Below are 21,028 nucleotides of genomic sequence, written 5' to 3'. Positions count from 1 at the left end.
TCGCCAATATCTGAACTATGTTTTATGAGCGAGCAGGAGTTAACTAATGCACAGTGCACAGTCTCCTTTGTCCATAATACTCCCCCAGTGTGCTCTTCCCTGATGTTCCAAGGAGGTTCATTCTCCAGAGACAACATCCCTTCCCGCCTCATTACTCCAGTTGCACGAAGCGCAAATCGGTCGTCCCATCCAAGGATCCATCACAGAGGTCTGGATCTGCAAATGAAGGCGAAATACAGCAGATGTTGTTCACAGCGTGGTGCTTACGTGCCGCTCCATCACGTCCAGGGATTAATCAAGCCACCATGGAGCTATATAAAGTCAGCAGCGCCTAGGAGCACGGCTAAAAAATTTTCTGTAGGAAGCTGGCTCTGTATATACTATACCAAAGTAAGGTATTGTGTGCACAGAGTCCAGTGGAACCCAAAAGGTAAGCAGAAGTAAAGTAGATAGCACCTCACTCTCCATTTGTGGTAGTGTGGTCGAGCAGTAAGGCTTTATCAGAGGACAGCGTCAAGCATTTGTTGTACACACAGTCAGCAAATTAATTCACACTCAAAGACCGAACTTCAGACCAATTGTTTTTGTATAAAAATATTCTTTTAGCTATTTTATTTTCTAGCACCAAGCAAGCCTGGCACAGGCAAGCAATAAATATGTTTCAATAGTAATGCTGTTGTAACAGTTTTGGATAGCAATTTTAAACATACTTTCATTTGATTACAGAAATGTTACTGTTAATGCAATGCTTTTCAGAATACAGTACATATACTTTGCATAGGATTTTTAGTAAAATATGATGCAAGTTACGTTTGTTTACTCTTCTTACACAATGCAGTATACCTGGATACTGCACTGGGAAATTTCCTGTCAACAAGTAAAAGCATTTTGGTTGTTTAGTTGCAGTTTTAAAGGATTTTTTAGATTTTCCAACTCCACACTTAGAAACTTTTCACAGAAAAACGGTCTATGTTCTCGTATGGTGTAAAATAGTGTTATTGGTTTAAAGGTAAGTACTTTAGTGTGAGTTGGTGTTCTGGGGATAGATTCAGGAGTCCTCCAGGGTCAAGGATACAATATTGTTACACCCTCAGCGACACTAGGGCGGCCGGGTACAGAGTGCTGTTAAAGTGTCGGAAGCCCTGTAGCTTTCAATAGGGGTGTCCAGTTTGCAAAAGCACTGCAGGCTCGGGGACAAAGGTTTTCTAGGTGCAACCACCACTTGGAGAGGTAAGTTGGGATCTTGTGGGTTGGTTAGGCACAGTCGGTTGGGCTACCCAAGGCCGCTAGGTGTCTGGTGCAGGGGTGCCTTATATGGTCAGATCTGCTTACCAGATACTGGTCATGGTTGGGGCAACCTTGTGGTTTGAGGATGCAGGTGTCAGCTGGAGGCTTGAGGTAAGTCAGGGGTCATCGGACCTCTGGTCAGGATCGCCAGGGGGACCTCCTCTTGGTGTTGGACCACTCAAACTTTGGCTGTGGACGTAGAGTGGTGCAGACCCGCGGATCTGGATTTTTTTTTTTAATGAATCTTATTAAACACGTGTCAGCATGGTAACATGAAGCAAATAGACATTGTATACATGAGAGGAATTCATTCAACAATCCCAGTAATAATCGCAATTTGAGCTGAACTGAGTCGCAACAGTTCCTGGAACGCAGCGTTTATGGCGAGGACAGGTCATCAGAAAGGGAATTGCGCTGTGGGCTACAGATCTCCCCCCGGGTATGTGTTCCATGCCCCCCAAATCAGTGACCATTTGTTCGGGCAGCCCCTAGGGAGGTATACTGTTTTCTCATGGAACATACACCAGTCCATGTGTTACTTCCATTCTGCTACGGTTGGCAGGCTTGCAGCTCCCCACAGCTGAGAGATGTTTTTTTGCCACCATAAGAACTAGAGTGACCCAGATCTTACCCATTCTGTTCAAGTCCGTGGGTTCCCATACATTCAAAAGGCACCTTTTCGCCTAAGGGCGGATGTCCAATTCCAACACTTCGCTAAGAACAGTATGTATTCAGCACCAATACACCTGAATGAGACCACATTCCCATAGAATATGTATAAACGTGCCCTCATTACCACACTGTCTTCTGCAATCCCCTTCCAGTGCCCTCCCCATGCAAACCAGGCAGGGTGCAGTGATGTACACCCTCTGCAATATTTTGAGCTGAACGAGTCGCAGTCTCGCCGAAATTGCTACCTTCCGCGGAGAGGCGTGGATATTATTTGAACAAATCTGTAGTTCACTGGAGACAGTCTTTGGGATTGAAGGCAGGGAGGTCCTCTGGGTTTGTCAAGGTTGCAGGACACACCGGGATTTCGCTGAAGCAGGTCCAAGGTGGGGACAGGCCGGTGGGGCTGGGCCAAGTAAATAAGCGTCCTCCTCTTGTTAGCTTCAGCACGGCTGTTTGGTCCTTAAATTTCTTGCAGGTTGTCTGAGGAAGCTAGGTTCGGAAAGGGGGGGGGGGGGCTGGGGGGACTGACTTGGCACGTTGTCCCAGGATGTGCATTGTTTCAGGCCCTCAAGAGCAGCAGGATCTTGACCCAGGGGTCCAGAAACATGCCTGGTGGTGGAAGCTGGAAGCAGCCACTCATTCTGGACACTAGTGGTAGGTTGTTTATCAGGGGGCATCTCCAAGATGCCCTCTGTGTGCATTTTCCATTAAATCCCACACTGGCATCAGTGTGGGTTTAATGTTCTGAGAGGTTTGATACCAAACTTCTCAGTTTTCAGAGTAGCCATTATGGTGCTGTGGATTTCGTAATGACAAACTCCCAGCACCATATACTCCTAATGGCAGCACTGCGCTTAGAATGTCTAAGTACAGACACTGTAGGGGTACATGGCTCATGCCCCTGTACTTTGACCACTAGTTTGGTGCACCCAGCTAGAGGGGTGACTGATCAATGCCAGGGCAGTGGGTTGTAGTCATGGCACACAGGGATGTGTCAAATGCAAAAACAGTTGATACACAAAATTCATAAAAACGTCATAAAATCACCCCAGTACAGAGATCTGGGCCTAAATCCATCGTTTTTTTGCTCAACATGCAATTCGTTTGGACCCAGCCATATGCAAATCAGTCTTGACCCTGCGCCCAATGGGAACAGTCGAGCATAAACTGCCAGGCCAGGTCCTCCCTGGACTGGAAAAAGAGCATCCTAGGAATGTTTTTGGGCTTTTAGCTCTCAGCCAGGATAGCTTGACTACAGTGGCATGGAGAGCACGGGACCTATGTCCCATGAGGCACAGGGTCAAGACTGATTTGCATATAGCTGTGTCTGAAATGCGGTATCAAAGTTAGCTAAAGAAAAATGATGAATTCAACCCAAATCTGTGACTGGAGGGGGTGGGACGACTGTCTGAAACGTTTCAGCGCTCCGGCCATCATCTCCTTGAGTTTACACTTTCTTCAGCACCCAAACACAGCCTGCAAAGGCAGTGTGTGAGTGTTGTGGTACAGGGCCTCTAAGGGTGGCACAATAAGTGCTGCAGCACTTAGGGGTCTTCTCTGGTCACAGTGCCCTGGGTACATGTGGTACCATTTACTAGGGACTGACATGTAGCCAGAGATGCCAATTGGATGAGGTTATCAATGCAGTCTTAGGGAAAGAACATAGGCTCTGGGTACATGGTTGGCAGGAGCCCAAGGAACACTCCGTCAAAGCACATCAGCAGTTCACCAAAAAGTGGGGGCTACCATACAGAAAGAGGGCACTTTCTCACAATTTCCACATCCAGTCTTGTACCTGTGGAATATTCTAATCTGTAGTGTAAATATCCATCAGAAAGTCAGGATGTGTAACCACAAACATTCTTCTAAAAGAGTGGCAACAAAATCTAACTCTCGGGTGACATTTGTTAGAGATTTAGCCTCCATTATCAATTCCCAAGGGTTTATACACAAATCTGTTACGAATGTACAAGTTACTGACCTTCGGTAACGATGTATCTGGTAGAGACTATTCTAGCCGCAGATTCCTTAACATAGAATTATCCCCAGGCGTGAGACTGGATCCGGAATATTTTGCCACAGCTCTCTGCGCACCGAGGGCGGTACCACACGGCCCGGCCCGGACGTCAGCGAGGTCACCCAAGTCCAACACCGATGCGCTGACGTCAGTTTTCTTCGGAGAACTTTTCCGGGCCACAACGCGGAGCCATCACAAACAAAACTGGGAAAGTATGGGAACAGTGTGCAAAAAATCAGGGAAATAAAAAAGGGGAAGAACCAATGGTGAGGGACAGCACCATTAGGGACAGTGCCAAGCACGGTTACTGAAAGGCAGGAAAGGAAAGAGCACAGCCCTGCTTGAGAAGCAACTCTAAAGCGAAGGCGACATCCTCCCTGAGGCAGAAAAACATGTGGAAAATGTTGTGGCAGACGACAAAGACCGCAACCACAATCTAAAACAGGGAAGGACAACAAGTCCGGAACAGAGGAGTAACGACAAGTTACCCCAAGACAACACCCTCAAGGAGCATCGTATCCCCTGCAAAAAGCTATGGGCTGAGGCACAGTCAAGGGCCCCCAACCCAGAGGACTGCAGAGGAGTCAGAAATCCCAAGCAATGAAAATAGCTGAAGGAGATGAGGAGTAGGCCCCGCACTGGTGAACCAGGATACAGGGATGCAAAAGCACACAAGAACCTGCCACCCAATCACCACAAAGTAAGAGTGAAACAATTAAACAGAAAGAAGCATCCCGCCAGGTAGGAAGTGAAAGAGGGCACCTGTAGAAGGCAAAGCCCCCCAGAGGAAGGAGAGTGCAGAAGACCAAGCAGAAGGGACCTCGCAGAACTGTGAGGAAGGGCGGACCGTGAAGGAATCTGCAGCTAGAATCGTCTCCCCAGAAACATCGTTACAGAGGGTAAGTAACTTGTACATCTGACAGAGACTACTAGACACAGATTCCTTATCGTAGAATAGATACCCTAGCCATACCCAGAGGGGAGGAGGGTCTGCGAGAGAACCCCCAACCGCCAGGAAGAACACAGGGCCCCCAACAGGGAATGCGCCATGGGGACAGGAAGAACAGCCCAGTCCCCTTCAAGCAGAAGCAAGCACAAGGAGAAGGGAAGTCCAGGAAACCAAAAGGCTACCAGAGAGGCAAAGGGCGACCTGCCAGAAAACCCAGAGGGTCAGAATGCACCCCGCAAGTACCAGAGGAAGAAAGCACCCTCAAAGAGGAGGAATGGAGGCAGAGGCTGCCTGAGGAGAACACACACACAGCGAAGGGGACAGCTGAATGGGGGTCTACCCCAAAGCAGGGAACAAGGCCCGAACTGACCCACAGTCGAGAAGAGCAGACGTGAGAAAGAAGACAGACGCGCAAAGCTCCAACAAGCAAGGGACAGGAGCACACGCTGACACAGCGAGGCCCACGGAGGGGGATAAAATAAACTAACAAGCGCGCGCAGCAGACAGCTGACACATACTATGAAGCAGCAGCTCAGAACAAGTCGAGCGCAAGACAAGGAGCACCATCGCCCCCCGGATAAAAGCGGGGCCAACCCAAAGAGAAAGATAGGCAGTATCAACCAAAAGCGGCCAACCAGAACACAGGAGAGCACCAGGCGAACCAGTCCCCTCAGAACACAGGGTAGACTTGCCCCTGCCAAAACGGCAGAGAACCAAGTGGAAACACCAAGATACGACACAGTAATCAGCATGACAAAGGTCGGTTCGGCGATCCAGAGACCAAGAGGGAAGGAACCCTATAGAAGGAGAGAACTCTGATACTGAGAGACAAAACCTGGAGCAGTGCAAGCTGCGCAAAAGCGTAAGAAAAAGAGAGAGACCGCACCAAGTGGTATACCGCGACACCAGGAACACGCAAGGAACCGGAGAAGGTATCCATGCGTGCCCAGCTTAAGACAGGGCTATACAATAGCCAACAAATACCCCACCTAGGGTACGAATCGTCCCTGAACAAAAACAAGGAAACACCTCAAGGGGAAAACCGCAGTAGAGGCTACAAACATAAAAGGCCTGTGGGAAACACCACAGACTGGTTACCAATCAGCCAAACACCTCTTAGGGAAACCCGCAGCAGAGGTCAAGAACCAAAAAGACCTGTGGAAAACACCACAGACTGCTTAGCAATCAGCCCCAAAAGACACAAAGGGTCCAACCTGAGGACCTATACAGCTGCACTTAACAGCAAAAAACTCACCGCAAGCTGAAGGGCTGAACCAGCAGCCAAAAGAACAGAGGGGCCAACTGAAGGGCCCCGAAGGCATCCCAAGCAGCACACATCACACAACGGGCCAACCAAAACAGAAAGCCCACAAAGAGAAAGGTGGGATAACCGCCTCCCATAAGACGCCGGAGGACCGGACAACCGAAGCACCAGAAAAAGCGTTACCGAAGGTAAGTAACTTGTTCTTCTGATTGATACATCTGCCAGTGGATTTCTCACCTTGTGAATAGATTCCACAGCAGTCCCACTCCCGGAGGAGGGTGTCCACCCTTCTATACCAGGAAGTCCTGAAGGACAGAACAAGCAAGGTGTCCGTCCCTCCTCACCTCGGTGTCCAAGCAATAATGTTTTGCAAAGGTGTGAAGGGAGGCCCAAGTTGCCGCCCTACAAATGTCCTCCACAGGAACGCCCCTAGACAAAGCAGAAGTGGAAGACTTTGCTTTAGTGGAATGAGCCCTTAAACCCTCTGGAGGTTCCTTATCAGCCAGGGAGTAGCATATCTTGATGCACAAGACAATCCATCTGGAAAGGGTGCGCTTGTGCACCGCTCGACCTTTCCTGCAGCCAACAAAGGCCACGAAGAGCAGGTCATCAACTCGAAAGTCCCTAGTCCTGTCCAGGTAGAAGCTCACCGCCCTCTTAGGGTCCAAGCGGTGAAGTCTCTTCTCCGAAGGGTGAGGGGGAGGGTAGAAGGAAGGAAGGGTAATGGACAGCCCCAGATGGAAATGAGTTACCACCTTAGGCAGAAATGCAGCCCTGGTCCTGAGTACCATTCTTTCAGCATGAATGGTCAAAAATGGGGGTTTTGAACTTGGAGCTTGAAGCTCACTTATCCTCCTTGCCGAGGTGGTTGCAATGAGAAAGACCGTCTTAAAAGACAACAGTCTCAAGTGACACTTGTGTAAGGGCTCGAAGGGAGAACCCATAAGATAAGTCAAGACAAGGTTTAAGTCCCATTGAGGCAGAATAAAGGGAGTAGGAGGAAACCTGTTTGTGAGGCCCTTAAGAAAACGAAGAACAATAGGTGATTTGAATAATGACGCTGATCCGGCAAGCAAAGGAAAGCCGACAAAGCCGATAAGTATCCTTTTACAGTAGCCACAGCAAAGACTTGCTGAGCAAGAGAAAGGGCAAACTGTAGAATGTTAGATAGACTAGCCTTCAAAGGATCAATTGACTTCTCTCCACACCAGAGAACAAATTTAGACTACCTATATGAATATATAGATTTGGTGGAATGACGTCTGGCAGACAAAATTACATCTACCACATCAGGTGGGAGAGAAAAAGAACTCAGGTTGCCCCGTTCAATCTCCAGGCATGAAGGTGTAAGCTCTGGAGGCGGGGGTATAGAACCTGCCCCTCAGATTGCGAGAGGAGGTCTGCCCTCAGAGGGAGACAGAGCGGAGGGCACGAGGAGAGGTGGAGAAGATCTGAATACCACACCCTTCTTGGCCAATCCGGGGTGATCAATATAACGTGGGCCCGGTCTTGGCGAATCTTCCTTAGAACCCGAGGAATCAAGGGTATGGAGGAAACGCGTAAAGGAGTCGTGAGCCCCAACTCAACTGAAACGCGTCCCCCAACGCTCCCTGCATCGGATACTGGAGACTGCAGAATGACGGGCAGTGAGCATTCTCGTGAGTGGCGAACAGGTCCACCCGAGGAGTTCCCCCACATTCGAAAGACGTGACGAACCACCTCCGGATGGAGCCCCCACTCGTGGTCGGCGGAGAACTGCAGACTGAGACTGTCCGCACGTACGTTTAGAACCCCTGCCAGATGATTTGCCATCAGACAAATCTGATGGTCCTGAGCCCAGGACCATAGACGCAGAGCCTCTCTGCAGAGACAATGCGACCCAACTCCTCCCTGTTTGTTGATATACCACATCGCGGTAGTGTTATCCATCAGGACTTGAACAGACGGACCGCGAAGGGAAGGGAGAAAGGCCTTGATCGCCAAACGAATCGCCCGCAATTCCAGAAGGTTGATGTGAAGCAACCTTTCCTCTGGAGACCAAAGACCCTTGATCTCCAGATCCCCCAGATGAGCACCCCACCCTAAAGTGGATGCATCCGTAATCACTGTGGCCACCGATGGAGGTAGATGGAAGGGCTTTGCTTGGGACAGATTGCCCTCCACGCTCCAGCAAGACCGATCCGCCGCAGCTTCTCTGGAGATCCTCACAGACTCCCTGAGATCTCCCTTGTGCGGATACCACTGCCTGCGGAGGCACCACTGGAGCGCCCTCATGTGCCAGCGTGCATGATTAACCAACAGAATGCAGGAAGCAAACAGGTCGAGCAGGCGAAGGACTTTCAGAACTGGAACGACCGCTCCATTGCAAAACAAAGGAATAATTTCCTGTATGTTGAGAATCCTTTGAGGAGGAAGGAATGCTCGACACAGTAGTGTCCAGTACCGCACCTATGAACAGGTTGCACTGAGAGGGCACCAGGTGAGATTTTGGCACGTTTATCGAGAAACCCAATTTGTACAACAGCTGAGTTTAATCCTGCAGATGATGTAGCACCTTCTCTGGCGACTCCGCTTTTATCAGCCAGTCGTCCAGATAGGGGAAAACCGAGATCCCCGACCTTCTGAGATGGGCTGCCACCACTGCCATCACCTTCGTGAAGACTCGGGGTGCAGTAGTAAGACCAAACAGAAGGACCGCAAACTGATAACGTTGCGATCCTACCGTAAACCGGAGATACTTCCTGTGCGACTTCAGGATGGGGATGTGGAAATACGCATCCTGCAAGTCGATCGACATCATCCAGTCCTCCTGATTCAACGCTTGAAGAACCTGAGCAAGGGTGAGCATCTTGAACTTCCTGTTTTAGAAAAAGATTAAAGATTCTGAGGTCCAATATCGGACACAATCTGCCGTCCTTTTTCGGAATCAGGAAATACCGGGAGTAGCATCCCTGACCCCTCTCCTGCTCTGGAACCACCTCTATCGCACCTTTTTGAAACAACTTCAGGACTTCCTCCTGCAGGAGAAGACGGTGGTCCTCCGAGCAAGCCCCTTGACAAGGAGGGAAATTTGGAGGGAATTCCCGAAAGTGAAGGGCGTAGCCATTTTCCACAAGATCCAGAACCCAGAGATCTGTAGTTACAGATTACCAATCTTGCAGAAAATGGGTAAGCCGGCCCCCCACAGGACCAGCATGATCCAGAATGGCGGATCTAGGGCTGTTTTGCGGTGGTGGGAGGGGCCAAGGAGGAGGAAGAGGAGGTGGTGAGTTGACGGCCACATGAGCGACCTATGTAACCTTCGGACACAGCTTTGCTGCTGTTGTTGCTGCTGCTGGGTCTGTCTGTATGAACGAAAGGATGCCCTTCCAAAGCCTCTCTTTTAAAAGACCCCCTTGACTGGGTTTGAAGGCCCAAAGACCTAGCGGTAGCCTTGCTCTCCTTAAAGCGTTCAAGAGCAGCATCAGCCTTCTTACCAAACAAACCACACCCATCAAATGGCAGGTCCAACAAAGTCGACTGCACATCCAGGGAGAACTCCGAAGTCTTCAGCTACGCACTCCTCATGGTGGCAACAGAAGACCCCATGACTCTTGCTACCGAGTCTGCCATGTCCAGCCCACTTTGTATTACTTGGCGTGCTGCCGCCTGGGCATCAGTCAAAACTTCATTGAAGCCGGCTCTATCCTCCTCAGAAAGCTTTGGCGCCAATTTCTTCGCCGAGTACATGAGCGCATGGATATAGCGTCCCAACAGGCAAGTCGCATTCGTCGACTTAAGGGCCATGCTGGCCGATGAAAATACCTTCTTGCCCGACTGGTCTACCTTTTTAGCTTCTCTGTCCCCCGGAACCTGAGGGAAAGCACCCTTGGATTTACCCGAACAAGCCGCCTGAACCACCAGGCTCTCGGGCGATGGGTGCGACGTTAACTCAGGATCCCCTGGAGCCGCCCTATACCTTCTTGCGACCGTCTTAGAGACTGCAGGAGCAGAAAAAGGCTTACGCCATACCTCCAGAACAGGGTCAATAATGGCCTCATTAAAGGGCAACAAAGGCTCCGAAACTGTAGTGGGCGAATGCAGCAACTCAGTCAGAATATTCGATCTGAACTCCGTAGTTGGCAACTGAAGATCTAGCAGCTCCGCAGCCTTCCTGATGACCGCATGATATGGAGCCACACCTTTTGAGGGTTCATCTGAAGGTGGAGTGATTTCCCACTCAGGAGACAAATCCAGTCCACTAGCCTCCTTAAGCTCCTCATACACCTCCTCAGATTCAACCAGCTCTCCCTCTTCCTCCAAAAGGTACCTCCTTTCATCCACCACTCTGTGCTTCCCTTCTGGATCGAAATCGCACAAGCGGCATCGGCGGCGCCGTGATCGAATCCAACGGCGCCGGCATCGAGCATGGATCCGCAGGAGCAGCCGGCGTCGAACGAGGTCGAGCCGGCGCCGGTGAAGATGGAAGCGGCATAGACGTCCTCTGCGCCGGTAGATGCCAAGACGGCGTCGCTGGAAAAAACGGCATGAAAGGGGCCTGCGGATAGACCTGCGGCACCCCCAAATTAAACGCCATTGGACCCATCGGACCCGCAGGTGCACCAGTGGTGTATATGGCTCTCGCAAACTCCCCATACATCGCATTCAGATATTGCGAGGGGTCCCGACCTGGCACAGGGAATGCAGGGTACTGGTCAGGCATCACCGGACTCGGGCCAACCGGCGCCGACGGTGGAACAAGCGGCGTTGCAGGCTCACCCGGGACTTGAAGATCCTTAACCGGAGCCGGAGATGGAGCCAAAGATGGAACCGGCGTCGGGGATGGCATCGCCAGAGCCGGCAAAGTCACTGGAGAAGGACCAGGAGAATCCGGGACCGGTGAAGGAGACACTGATTCCTTTCGGCGTCGAGCCGGCGACTTCGGAGCCGAACTCTTATCAGAATGATGAGAAGAATGCCTCCTCTTTTTCTTATGCTTCTTGCTTCGCGAAGCATGCCCCGAAGTAGACTTCAACGCCGACCTCGATCGTGACCTCGATCTTGACTTCCTTCTTCCTCTTTTCTTTTTTCATCTTAGCGATGAAAAGCTTCGCCTCCCTTTCATTTAGAGCTTTGGAGCTCATCTTGCGACAGCAAGAGCAACCATCCACATCGTGGTCGGAAGAGAGACACCAAACACAGTCTTCATGTGGATCTGTAATCGACATGTGTTTGCCACATTCCCGACAGGGCTTGAAACCCGACTTAGTCGACATCTTCGAGGAGAAACAGGGAAAACCCAGAAGAAAAACAAAGTAACAGTAAAGCTATCACAGCAATTCCCGAAATCAGTTGGCGTCGACGGCGCGGAAAAAAGGGAACTGACATCAAGCCGACGAGGTCTTCTTATGGAGCCGGTGATGTCAGCGGAGTCGCGAGCGGAGCCGTGTCTGTGACGTCGTCTTCGACCCCATCGGCGTGGACTGCTACAAAAGTTTCCGAATGTTGCTGGCGCAGGGGATATTCACAAGGTGAGGAATCAACTGGCAGATGTATCCATCAGAAAATACCAGCCCATGTAGGAAGGAAGGCACACAGATAAGTGGGGCACCTAAGGGGCCTCCGGATATGGTGGAGAAGCCTGCGGGGTAGACAACTGTAGGGAGCAGAAGAGCGGTTCTGGGGGCTGTGGACCTGGAGATGGTGTAGAGTCCGTCCTGGAATCCGCCCGGTGAAAAGGCCACGATGCGGCGCCCAGTCTCTGGTGAAGAGGAGACAGCCCTCCGGAGAAGAAGGGACATCCGGAGGAAAGTTGACCATCCGATGTAAGGACGGTGCCGGCGAGCCCACCACAGGCACCGGGGAGTCCTCGACCGGCACCGAAGTTTTCACTAAGAGCATTGAGTCGATCTCCACCACCACATGCCGTACGGGAGAAGAGGGGAGTGGGGTCGGAGCCGAAGCAGCCAATGAACGGCACCAAAAAGGCGCCGGCTCGACCTCCGACAAGGCAGCCGCCTGCGCCGAGGATCAAGAGGGGCCAGGGGAAGCGCCCCGGGTCCTGGAGCCACCAGCGCCGAGGAGGAAAACCGCTGATGCCGGAGAGGCGCCGGCCTGACCTCGACCTCAGGGTCTGCCCAGAAGACCGAGGGGGACTCTGGGACGAACCGCGTGTCCCGGCAACCTCCTGCGACACTGCAGGGAACCCCGCAGGGCTTTGCGGAGGCCGAGACGCCATGGGCCGAATAGGGGAACCTCGAAGGGCCGCACCTAGACGGCACCACACCTCCAAAACTTGAACCCGAGCTAGCCGGTAGAAGGCCCCGCTAACGGCATGGGATCCGCGGACTGCGCAGGACGAGGAGGGTATAAGGAAGCCTGCAGCGCAGGCTTTCGTCAGAGCCCTAGTCGCCCTGACAGGAAACGGCGGATAGGGTGGCAACGGGCGAGGACGCACGTCCCGGGACGAACCAGCGCCCTCTGCCGAAGGACAGGGCCTCGGAGGCAAGCTACAAAACTTACCGGTGGGCGAACGATACCCATTGACCCCCAAGAAGGACGATGCCGCAGCCGGTAACGGCAGCACCTGGACCCGTCCGGGGAGGGAGACTGATGCTGCCACAACACCGACCTGGACAAGCGGGCCGACAGCAATTTCATCCACAGCTCCCGCCGGGACTACGGCTTGAGACAAGCCTCGCATTCCGTAGAGTCATGGTGCTCGCCCAAACACCACATGCAAATAGTGTGAGGGTCCGTCGCTCACATCTGATGTGCACACGAAGCACATGTCTTGAAGCCCGAAGGCATGGCACACTGTTCCCAACTCGAGAGCGCTAAAGAGGCCTGAAAACAGGCCAAGGAGCACACACCAGATCGGCGTTGCACGCGGAAAAGAAGGAAACCGACGTCAGCGTGCCGGGGTGGGACATGTGACCTCACGTCCGCAGATTTCAGGGCGAGGTCGTGTGGTACCGCCCCCAGGACGCAGAGATGCTGTGGCAAAGTTTTCCAGATCCAGTCTCACGCCTGGGGATAATTCAACGTTAAGGAATCTGCGGCTAGAAGTCTATCAGATCAAGTAGTTTGTGTTCCCTTTTTAGGTCTCACCTGAGCCAGCGCACATGCGCTGCACTGCGAGGCATTTTGTAAGGGCTTTTAAATTCCAAACACACGCTTGTGCGTGTGCTTGGAACTTATCACTTGCTATTGGGCTTTGCGTGCTGTCTTTCTAAGAAAGACAGCACGCAATTGGCTTAAGAGGGGTGCATGTCCCGCCTTCTCTGTTCTGTGGCCTAGGGTCCGTGGGAGCGAGCATGAGCGCCGCATGGTTCCAATTATCGTGCTGTGTCTCGCGGTCTCGTTAATTGGAAACAGATGGGCAATTGCGGCGTTCACTTTTGCCGTGGCGGGCACCATTACGCTCGCCACACCACTTTCGCGACGGTCATGTTTTATTTACTACAAGTATGAGGTCTGGGGTCATTTGAAAAGGACTGCCTTAGTATAACATTATAATAAGTACAATTCCATTTGTTTATACACTATAACTGGCACACGTTTAACTTGAAGTTGGGATGATGTGTGCAACAATGCAGGTCGAAATCATTTTGTAAGCTAAATTATTATCCTGCATATATTTATTTTACATTGTGGGCCATAACCCCACAATATGTAGCCAGAGGAATGCTGCCTTGCAAGGAGAGAAGGAGCTGCTTAATGATCTAAAATATTTAGGGTTTTGAATCTCAACAGTACAGCACTTTAAAAAGTGGACAGAGACATTACTCCGCACCTTCTAATGGTCACTGACCTCATTTTACGTGTATGTGAAAGCGACATCCCAGCGTAATAACACTTGGGACAGTTAACAGTATTAAAATGCATGATGAAGCAGGAAGGACTGCATTTGGAGTGCAGGGCGCCTCATTCTTATGCGACATTGCACAAGCTCCTCTTCCTGTTATGTTCATTCAAAAGGAAGCTGCTTATTTGCCTTGGGGGCTCATCTAGTTCATAAAAACAAAGGAACTAATAAGGCCACCTAGCTATTATGAATTAATTTTATATTAGTATGGAGTTCTGCGCCGTGGTAGTGGGTGAGGCTGCCTGGCTTTAGGGTGCGGTTTGTGTACCACTAGGCGCTACTAGGCTTAGGGTGTGCATCTCTGTTTCCGCCTTCAGTGGGACGCAGTGCGCGGTGACGTCAGTAGGCCGAGGTGTGGTCTCGAGTGGGCCGCGCCTCGCACAGCCCTGCCGAAGACTATCAGTGCAATACTCAAGAGGAAGGGATGCGCGTGCCCATCTCGCGCCCCGCACGTCCTAGTATGGGAGGCTGTGGGGTTTGCGCATTCCTTTCAAGACAGGGAGTTGCACCCGAGGCAGGCAGGAACCAACCTCTCCGCTTTAGACACATAGGAGCAGGGCACCTAATGCTACTCCTGTACACACGCTTGGCATTGTCTTTACTCCTGTGGCTTCTCTAGAGCTGAAGGAAATTCTACACCAAACACACTGATGTATATATCGAAGGACACCGCGCAGCAGCACATCGTGCCGGGAGCGGTGTGTGACCATCGCTTGTGTTAGCGTACTGTATGTCCCTCTCAGCCACTCTCCACATATGTTTTTTTTGCTGTTTCTTTCCTATTTGTTCTGCATCCGATGCACTGGCCCTCGTCAATAACAGATTGTTTACTTTCATTTCAACAGAGTTGTGTCGCATTTTGTCTGGTTTGCCTCGTTCGCCTCAGCAGCACCTCTTTGCCGTCTCTTCGGTGGCTGCTTTGAGATTGGTTGGATGCCCTGGTGCAGTTTGTTGATGGCTGTGTGCCCTGGCAGTGAGGGCGAGAGTTCCTGGCTCTGCTCGGGCCGCGGTGAACAGCTCATGTTCAAGGGCTGGACATGCCTCGCCTGAGCCACTCTGCGCCCCTCAGTCATTGGTTGCCAGCAGCATAGGACACAAGGGCTGCCTGGCAGGCTCACTGCACCTCTCCTCTCCACCAACTGTGGAGCGTGCATCTCCACCTCCTCTGGAGCAGCCTGCAGGGTCACCTCACAGCACCTCGCTTCCCGCAGGGGCACCTCACAGCACCTCTAGTCTCCACCCGTAGCATCACCTCATAGCGCCTATCCACCTCATCCGGTGCCTTCTCCGGGGTCACCTCTCCATCTCTGCAGGATCACTCCACCTCATGTCGCCGGCCCCTCACAACTCCGCTCCCCTAGGATGCCACTGCTCTCCCCCAGAAAGTGAACAAGTCCCTGTGGCAGACGCTGTGGGCACTGACTGGGTGAGTCCATTCACGAGCCAGGTGGGGAAACTGAGGAGCTTACCCCCGGCACATGGAGCCCTCCCTCCAGCCCTTACAGTATTGGGCAGTCTAAGTCGCAATGCATTTACTATAGGCTTACAGTAAAACTTTTGTTAACTCTCAAATATGAAACGTGTAAGTGATGGATTGGAAGCAGACTCACTCAGCTGTTGCAGAGACTGATTTTCATATGGCCATGTCTGAACTGGGGTGGCGGAGTGAGCTAAAGAATGATGGATTAAACCAATATAAGTTGACTGGGAGTGAGGGCTTGCAATGTTCAACACATCGTCCATTGTCCCCTTTGGCTTTGCAGAGGCTAGAAATGCACCCTTCCGCCAGTGCTAGGGCTGTAGGTAGCAGCATTTGTTGGTATGTGCCTGCAACTAGGTGCAAAGAAAAACAACCATTGGCATAGCCAATAGGTCTCGCCTTTGGGACCTTATTAGTGTTTAGACATGCAACAGTTGATGTTGCACCAAGGATATTGTACTGCATAACTAAATACTTATAAGGTTCCAAAGGCGAGACCTATTGGCTAAGCCAATGCTTGTTCAACTAGGTTTTCTACATTGACAGCATACTTTGTATAACAACTGCTGCGTTTGGCTTCATGGATCTGAGAAAAAAAAAGAAAGTGGCGGAAGAGTCGTTTCACATCCTCATGCACCTTAGCATTTCAAAACCTTGGCACTTCAGAGGGGCTTGCAAAGCTGGGATTGATGCTCTTGAATGGTGAGGGTCTTGACGCCAGAGTCCGCGTTACTGCTCTGTCACCGTCCCTTGTATCTGGAAAATTCCTTTAATTTGGGATTGTTGACCTGGAGTGTTTCTCATCCCAGAAAATGCCACTAGTGATGAAAGTATCATCACTGGATTAACATTGCATTAATGAGAGTGCGTTAGAAACTCATAGTAGATACCATAAAGAGAGAAATCAATGCTTTGGTATAGAAAAGGCTAATGACAAACATTAAAATGACTAGTGGTTAAAAAAAAAAAAAAAACGAAAATTCCAGAGGATCAAAAGCATGCAGAAGCATACATATGCTCTCCAATTGTAAAAGCCCCCGAGACAGTTTTCTTTTCACTAGGCATTAGGGCAAATGTTATCTTGTCATCCTTGGTTTGGACTAACTCTATTAACTACAAAAACACACTAGTGTATTTCTCAGCCCAAACTAAACCCAGCTAAATGCAAACAAATGTAGGCTTGCAACAGCTACAGGAACTGCAGCCCAAACTCAGGTCCACTGACGCAACCACAGGACCAGAGGGGAAGAATAAAGTGTGATCTAAAAAAAAAAAAAAAAATGCAAATAGCTATGAAATTAGGACTGAATGAAACGTGTCACATTTTAGGTGTGCATCTTTTATTCTGACCCACATCTGAACCCTTGCTATCACAAAGAGTTGTATTCCAGGTTTCCATTATTCTGTGCCTACCCTTCAATCATCACCGACTCGAACAAGACCGTGGGCGATTCAACAAGCCATGGGGCAAATGTCAGTCTAGTCTTAAGCTATTCTTGAGGTTTTTCTTAGCACCAGGAAGAGCTAGAAATGTCTGGCTTTGGATGTGCAACACAGTTAATATTACTTAACAGTTTTATCTAGTCACTTTTTTTTTTTAAGTTGTTAACTGGAAATTCATGTTTGAGAGTTATTTAAGGTGTCACAAAGAACACCCATTTCACATTCAGGCCACCTAATGTCCAAGACTCAACTGCTCAATCTCACGATCCATAATTTATGTGCTTAAAAGCAAGCCCACTTTGCTCTCAAAACAGAGTGCATCAGTATTATGGTCATTATACACCAGTGGTGAAGTCAGTTCATTTTTAATCCGGGTTCAGCTTCATATGCATCTTCAATGACGTCAAATGTGTTGCCTGCATGCAGCAACTAAACTTTCCACATGTTGGTAGCAACTATGAAGATCCTACAATGCAGAACAGCCACCTAGTAATACAGCCAGTCACAAGACCCCCAAAGTAAAGGTCTCACATCCAGCGGGACTTGACACCTGAATTTGTGCATTAGACTTTAATTGCAATTCAAAAAGGAAAAACTAAGCTGGACAAACACAAAGCAAAAAGAAAGTTAATGTCATACTAGCATTTCGAATGAACCAACCATAATGAAATGTTTCTAAGTCGAAGCTTCACTATTTATTTTGAGAAATAAAAATTTATCAGAGGTAAGCATACCTTTATAACTGTGACCAAAAATCTTTTCTCATCCTCTTCATGCATAGCTCCACTTATTGAGCCGATGGCCCAACACAGTGTATTTAGATTTTTCCACGACCACTCAGTACCATTCACTTGATTGTGCAGCTTCTCCGTCATTATTCGTTCAGTGTCAGCATAATCCAAATGAGTAAGGTACACTGAAATACAAACATTTCTTAATACATGTGGGGAAGTAAGATGTGAAACATGCTGGCTGCAACTAGTCACTTGCGACATCAAGAAAAGAAAATGTTGCTAGCCCCTAACAATGTTTGACAATTGTAATGATGTAGATTTGCATGCTGGTCACTCATCTACCTTCAATAATTGGGTTTACAATATTACACTTTCCTTTTTAATTCAAACTTAGTGTAGGGCATGAATACATTCCACTAAAAAAAAATGATACAGGACGCACAGTTGAGATTGTTATTCAGATACCACTATAGGTATGTACATCCTAAACCTATGATAAGAGCAAACCTATTGCTACACACGAGTAGCATTCGCAGATATTGTTGCAAAGCAATACCTAACTTACTCTGAATCAGTGTTTGAAAAACTCTGAAATCAGTTGACAAACTAGGTTCTTTTCTGGAATATTTATTCACACACTAATGTCCTGTGAATGAATGGACGTCCAAGAAGGTGTCCTAAAGATGTACACTAGTATGGAGGCCATTGACCAAATGGAATGAGCTTGCAGAACACCTGAAGATTTTAGCAGTTGCATAACAAGAAAAACTCCAAAAAACCACCTGACATTCCCCGACAATGTGGAATGAAAAATGTTGCCCAAATAAGCCACAAAAAGACATTTGTCTTGAAATTTTGTAGGGAAAAATGTTAAAACGGCAAGAGGGCTTAATGAACATGCTACTTACCAGTATGCATCTGTTCTTGGCATGTAGGGCTGCTGACATTCATATCTGTGCATAGATCGCCGCCTAGTGTTGGGTCCGGATGTTTGCACGTTGTTGTCCTGGAAGAGTCTTCGAAGTATCACGAGATAGGTGACTTCTCCCCTGGACCACAGTGCGCATGGGCATCCTCTCCATCCTCAGATTGTTTTTCGCCATTGTGGCAGTGATGGGAGTAGATACAGTAAGTGATGACCATGCTATACAGTAATTCTGAGAGCTGCAGCCGCTACAGGCGCCGGGGAGGAGGGTGGGCGATATGAATGTCAGCAGCCCTACATGCCAAGAACAGATGCATACTGGTAAGTAGCATATTCAGTTCAAGGCATGTGGGCTGCTGAATTCATATCTGTGCATAGAATACATAGCAGTACCTCCTATTAGCGGCGGCTACCAGTGCCAGCTGCAGCAGTCTGAAAAAGAGTTTTGAGAACAGCCTGTCCTACAGCTGCCTGCTGTTTTGAGTGTACATCTACACAGTAGTGTTTGGTAAATGTATGTACAGTGGACCATGTGGCTGCTCTACATATTTCCTGTAAAGGAATGTTTCCTAGGAAAGCCATGGACGCCCCTAACTATCGTGTTGAGTGGGCTCGTGGGGGAATCGTTAATGTGCGTTTAGCTTTTTGATAGCAAATTTGAATACATTTAACGATCCATCTGGCTATACCTGCTTTGGAAATGGCGTTGCCCTTGTGTTGTGGAGAAAAGGCAACAAAAAGTTGTTTTGTCTTCATAAAGTCCTTAGTTCTGTCTATATAGTACATGAGGGCCCTCTTTACATCTAGTGTATGGAGCATTCTCTCAGCGACATTTTGTGGATTTTGAAAGAAAACAGGCAGTTCAATAGTTTGATTCATGTGGAACTGCGATATTACTTTAGGCATGAATTTGGGGTTGGTGCGTAGAACAACCCTGTTTGCGTGAACCTGTATGAATGGCTCTTGAATGGTTAGTGCCTGGAGTTCACAAACTCTTCTTAACGAAGTGATTGCTACTAGGAAAGCTACTTTCCAGGTGAGGAATTGAATCTCACATGAGTGGAGAGGTTCGAAGGGTGGACCCATCAGTCTGGTGAGGACCAAGTTGAGGTTCCACACCGGTGCTGGTGGGTGTCTTGGGGGAATTACTCGTTTAAGTCCCTCCAAGAAGGCTTTGATGGCAGGCACTCTGAATAAAGAGAGGTGCTGCCTGTTTTGGAGATAGGCTGCTATTGCGGTTAAATGGATACGTATTGAGGTGTATGCCAGATTGCATCGGTATAGGTGTAAGAGGTAACAGATAATGTTTTGAATGGATGCGTCTAGCGGGTTAATGTCATTGTTGTTGCAGTAAAAGACAAACCTCTTCCATTTAGCCGCATAGCAAGCTCTGGTAGTGGGTCTCCTGGCCTCCTTGATGATCTCCATACAGTCAGGTGGCAGGTTTAGGTAGCCAATCTCTTAAGACTTCAGGAGCCAGATTGCCAGGTTCAGCTGTTGCGGATCTGGGTGCTGAATCTCGCCATGGTTCTGCGTCAAAAGCGCGGGTTTGATCCGCAGCCTTTGATGCGGCACCACGGAAAGTTCTAGAAAGGTGGTGTACCATGGCTGGCGCGCCCATGTGGGAGCAACTAGGATGAGTGTCAGTGAGTGCTGTCGCAGTTTGCGTGCCACCAGCAGTATTAATGGCGCTGGGGGAAAAGCGTACGCAAATCTGCCGGACCAGTTCATCCATATCGTATTGCCCTGCGACTGTGGATGTGGGAACCTGGCGGCAAAGCTTCGGCATTTTGCGTTTGTTTGTGGCGAATAGGTCTATCTCTGGATGACCCCACTGTTGGAAGTACGGTTGGAGAACTGACGGATGTAGCTCCCACTCGTGCACCTGGTGGCTGTGTCTGCTGAGCAGATCCGCCATCTGGTTGTCCTTCCCGGGGAGGTGTTGCGCCATGAGGAATATGTTCCTTTGAATGGCCCACTTCCACATGCTCTGAGCCAGATGAGACAACTGTGGAGAGTGTGTTCCTCCCTTCTTCTGTATGTAGTACATGGCAGTCATGTTGTCCGTCCGGATCAACACGACTTTGTTGCACAAGTGTACTTTGAATGCCTTCATGGCTAGGAAGATTGCCATCAGTTCCAGAACGTTGATGTGCATCTTCTTCTGTTGCGTTGTCCATAGTCCCTGCACTGTGTAAGTGAGTACATGAGCTCCCCAACCCTGGAGAGAGGCGTCCGCTGTCAGTATTATTTGTGGAACAGGCTCTTGGAACGGTCGGCCCTTGCAAAGGTTTTGTGGATTCCACCAATACAGAGAGTTGTATGCCCGACCGCTCACCAACACTAGGTCTTTTAATTGCCCGTGAGCCTGATTCCATTGACGTGCCAAGCACTCCTGAAGCGGGCGCATA

At 49.6% G+C, this 21,028-nt stretch overlaps 1 protein-coding gene across 1 annotated transcript in view; it reads right to left on the bottom strand.

Moving 5' to 3' along the window:
* XPO1 (exportin 1) overlaps positions 1-21,028 on the bottom strand; it is a 908,600-nt gene that overhangs the window by 314,843 nt on the left and 572,729 nt on the right. The window contains exon 14 of the mRNA XM_085612347.1: positions 17,693-17,874. Coding sequence (XP_085468473.1) covers positions 17,693-17,874 — 182 coding nt within the window. The remainder of the gene's footprint in view (positions 1-17,692; positions 17,875-21,028) is intronic.

Source organism: Triturus cristatus, chromosome 6 (genome assembly GCF_964204655.1).
Source record: "Triturus cristatus chromosome 6, aTriCri1.1, whole genome shotgun sequence".
Classification (NCBI taxonomy): Eukaryota; Metazoa; Chordata; class Amphibia; order Caudata; family Salamandridae; genus Triturus; species Triturus cristatus.
Note: the sequence above shows the minus strand (reverse complement) of the source record. Positions and strands in the feature narration are given on the sequence as shown.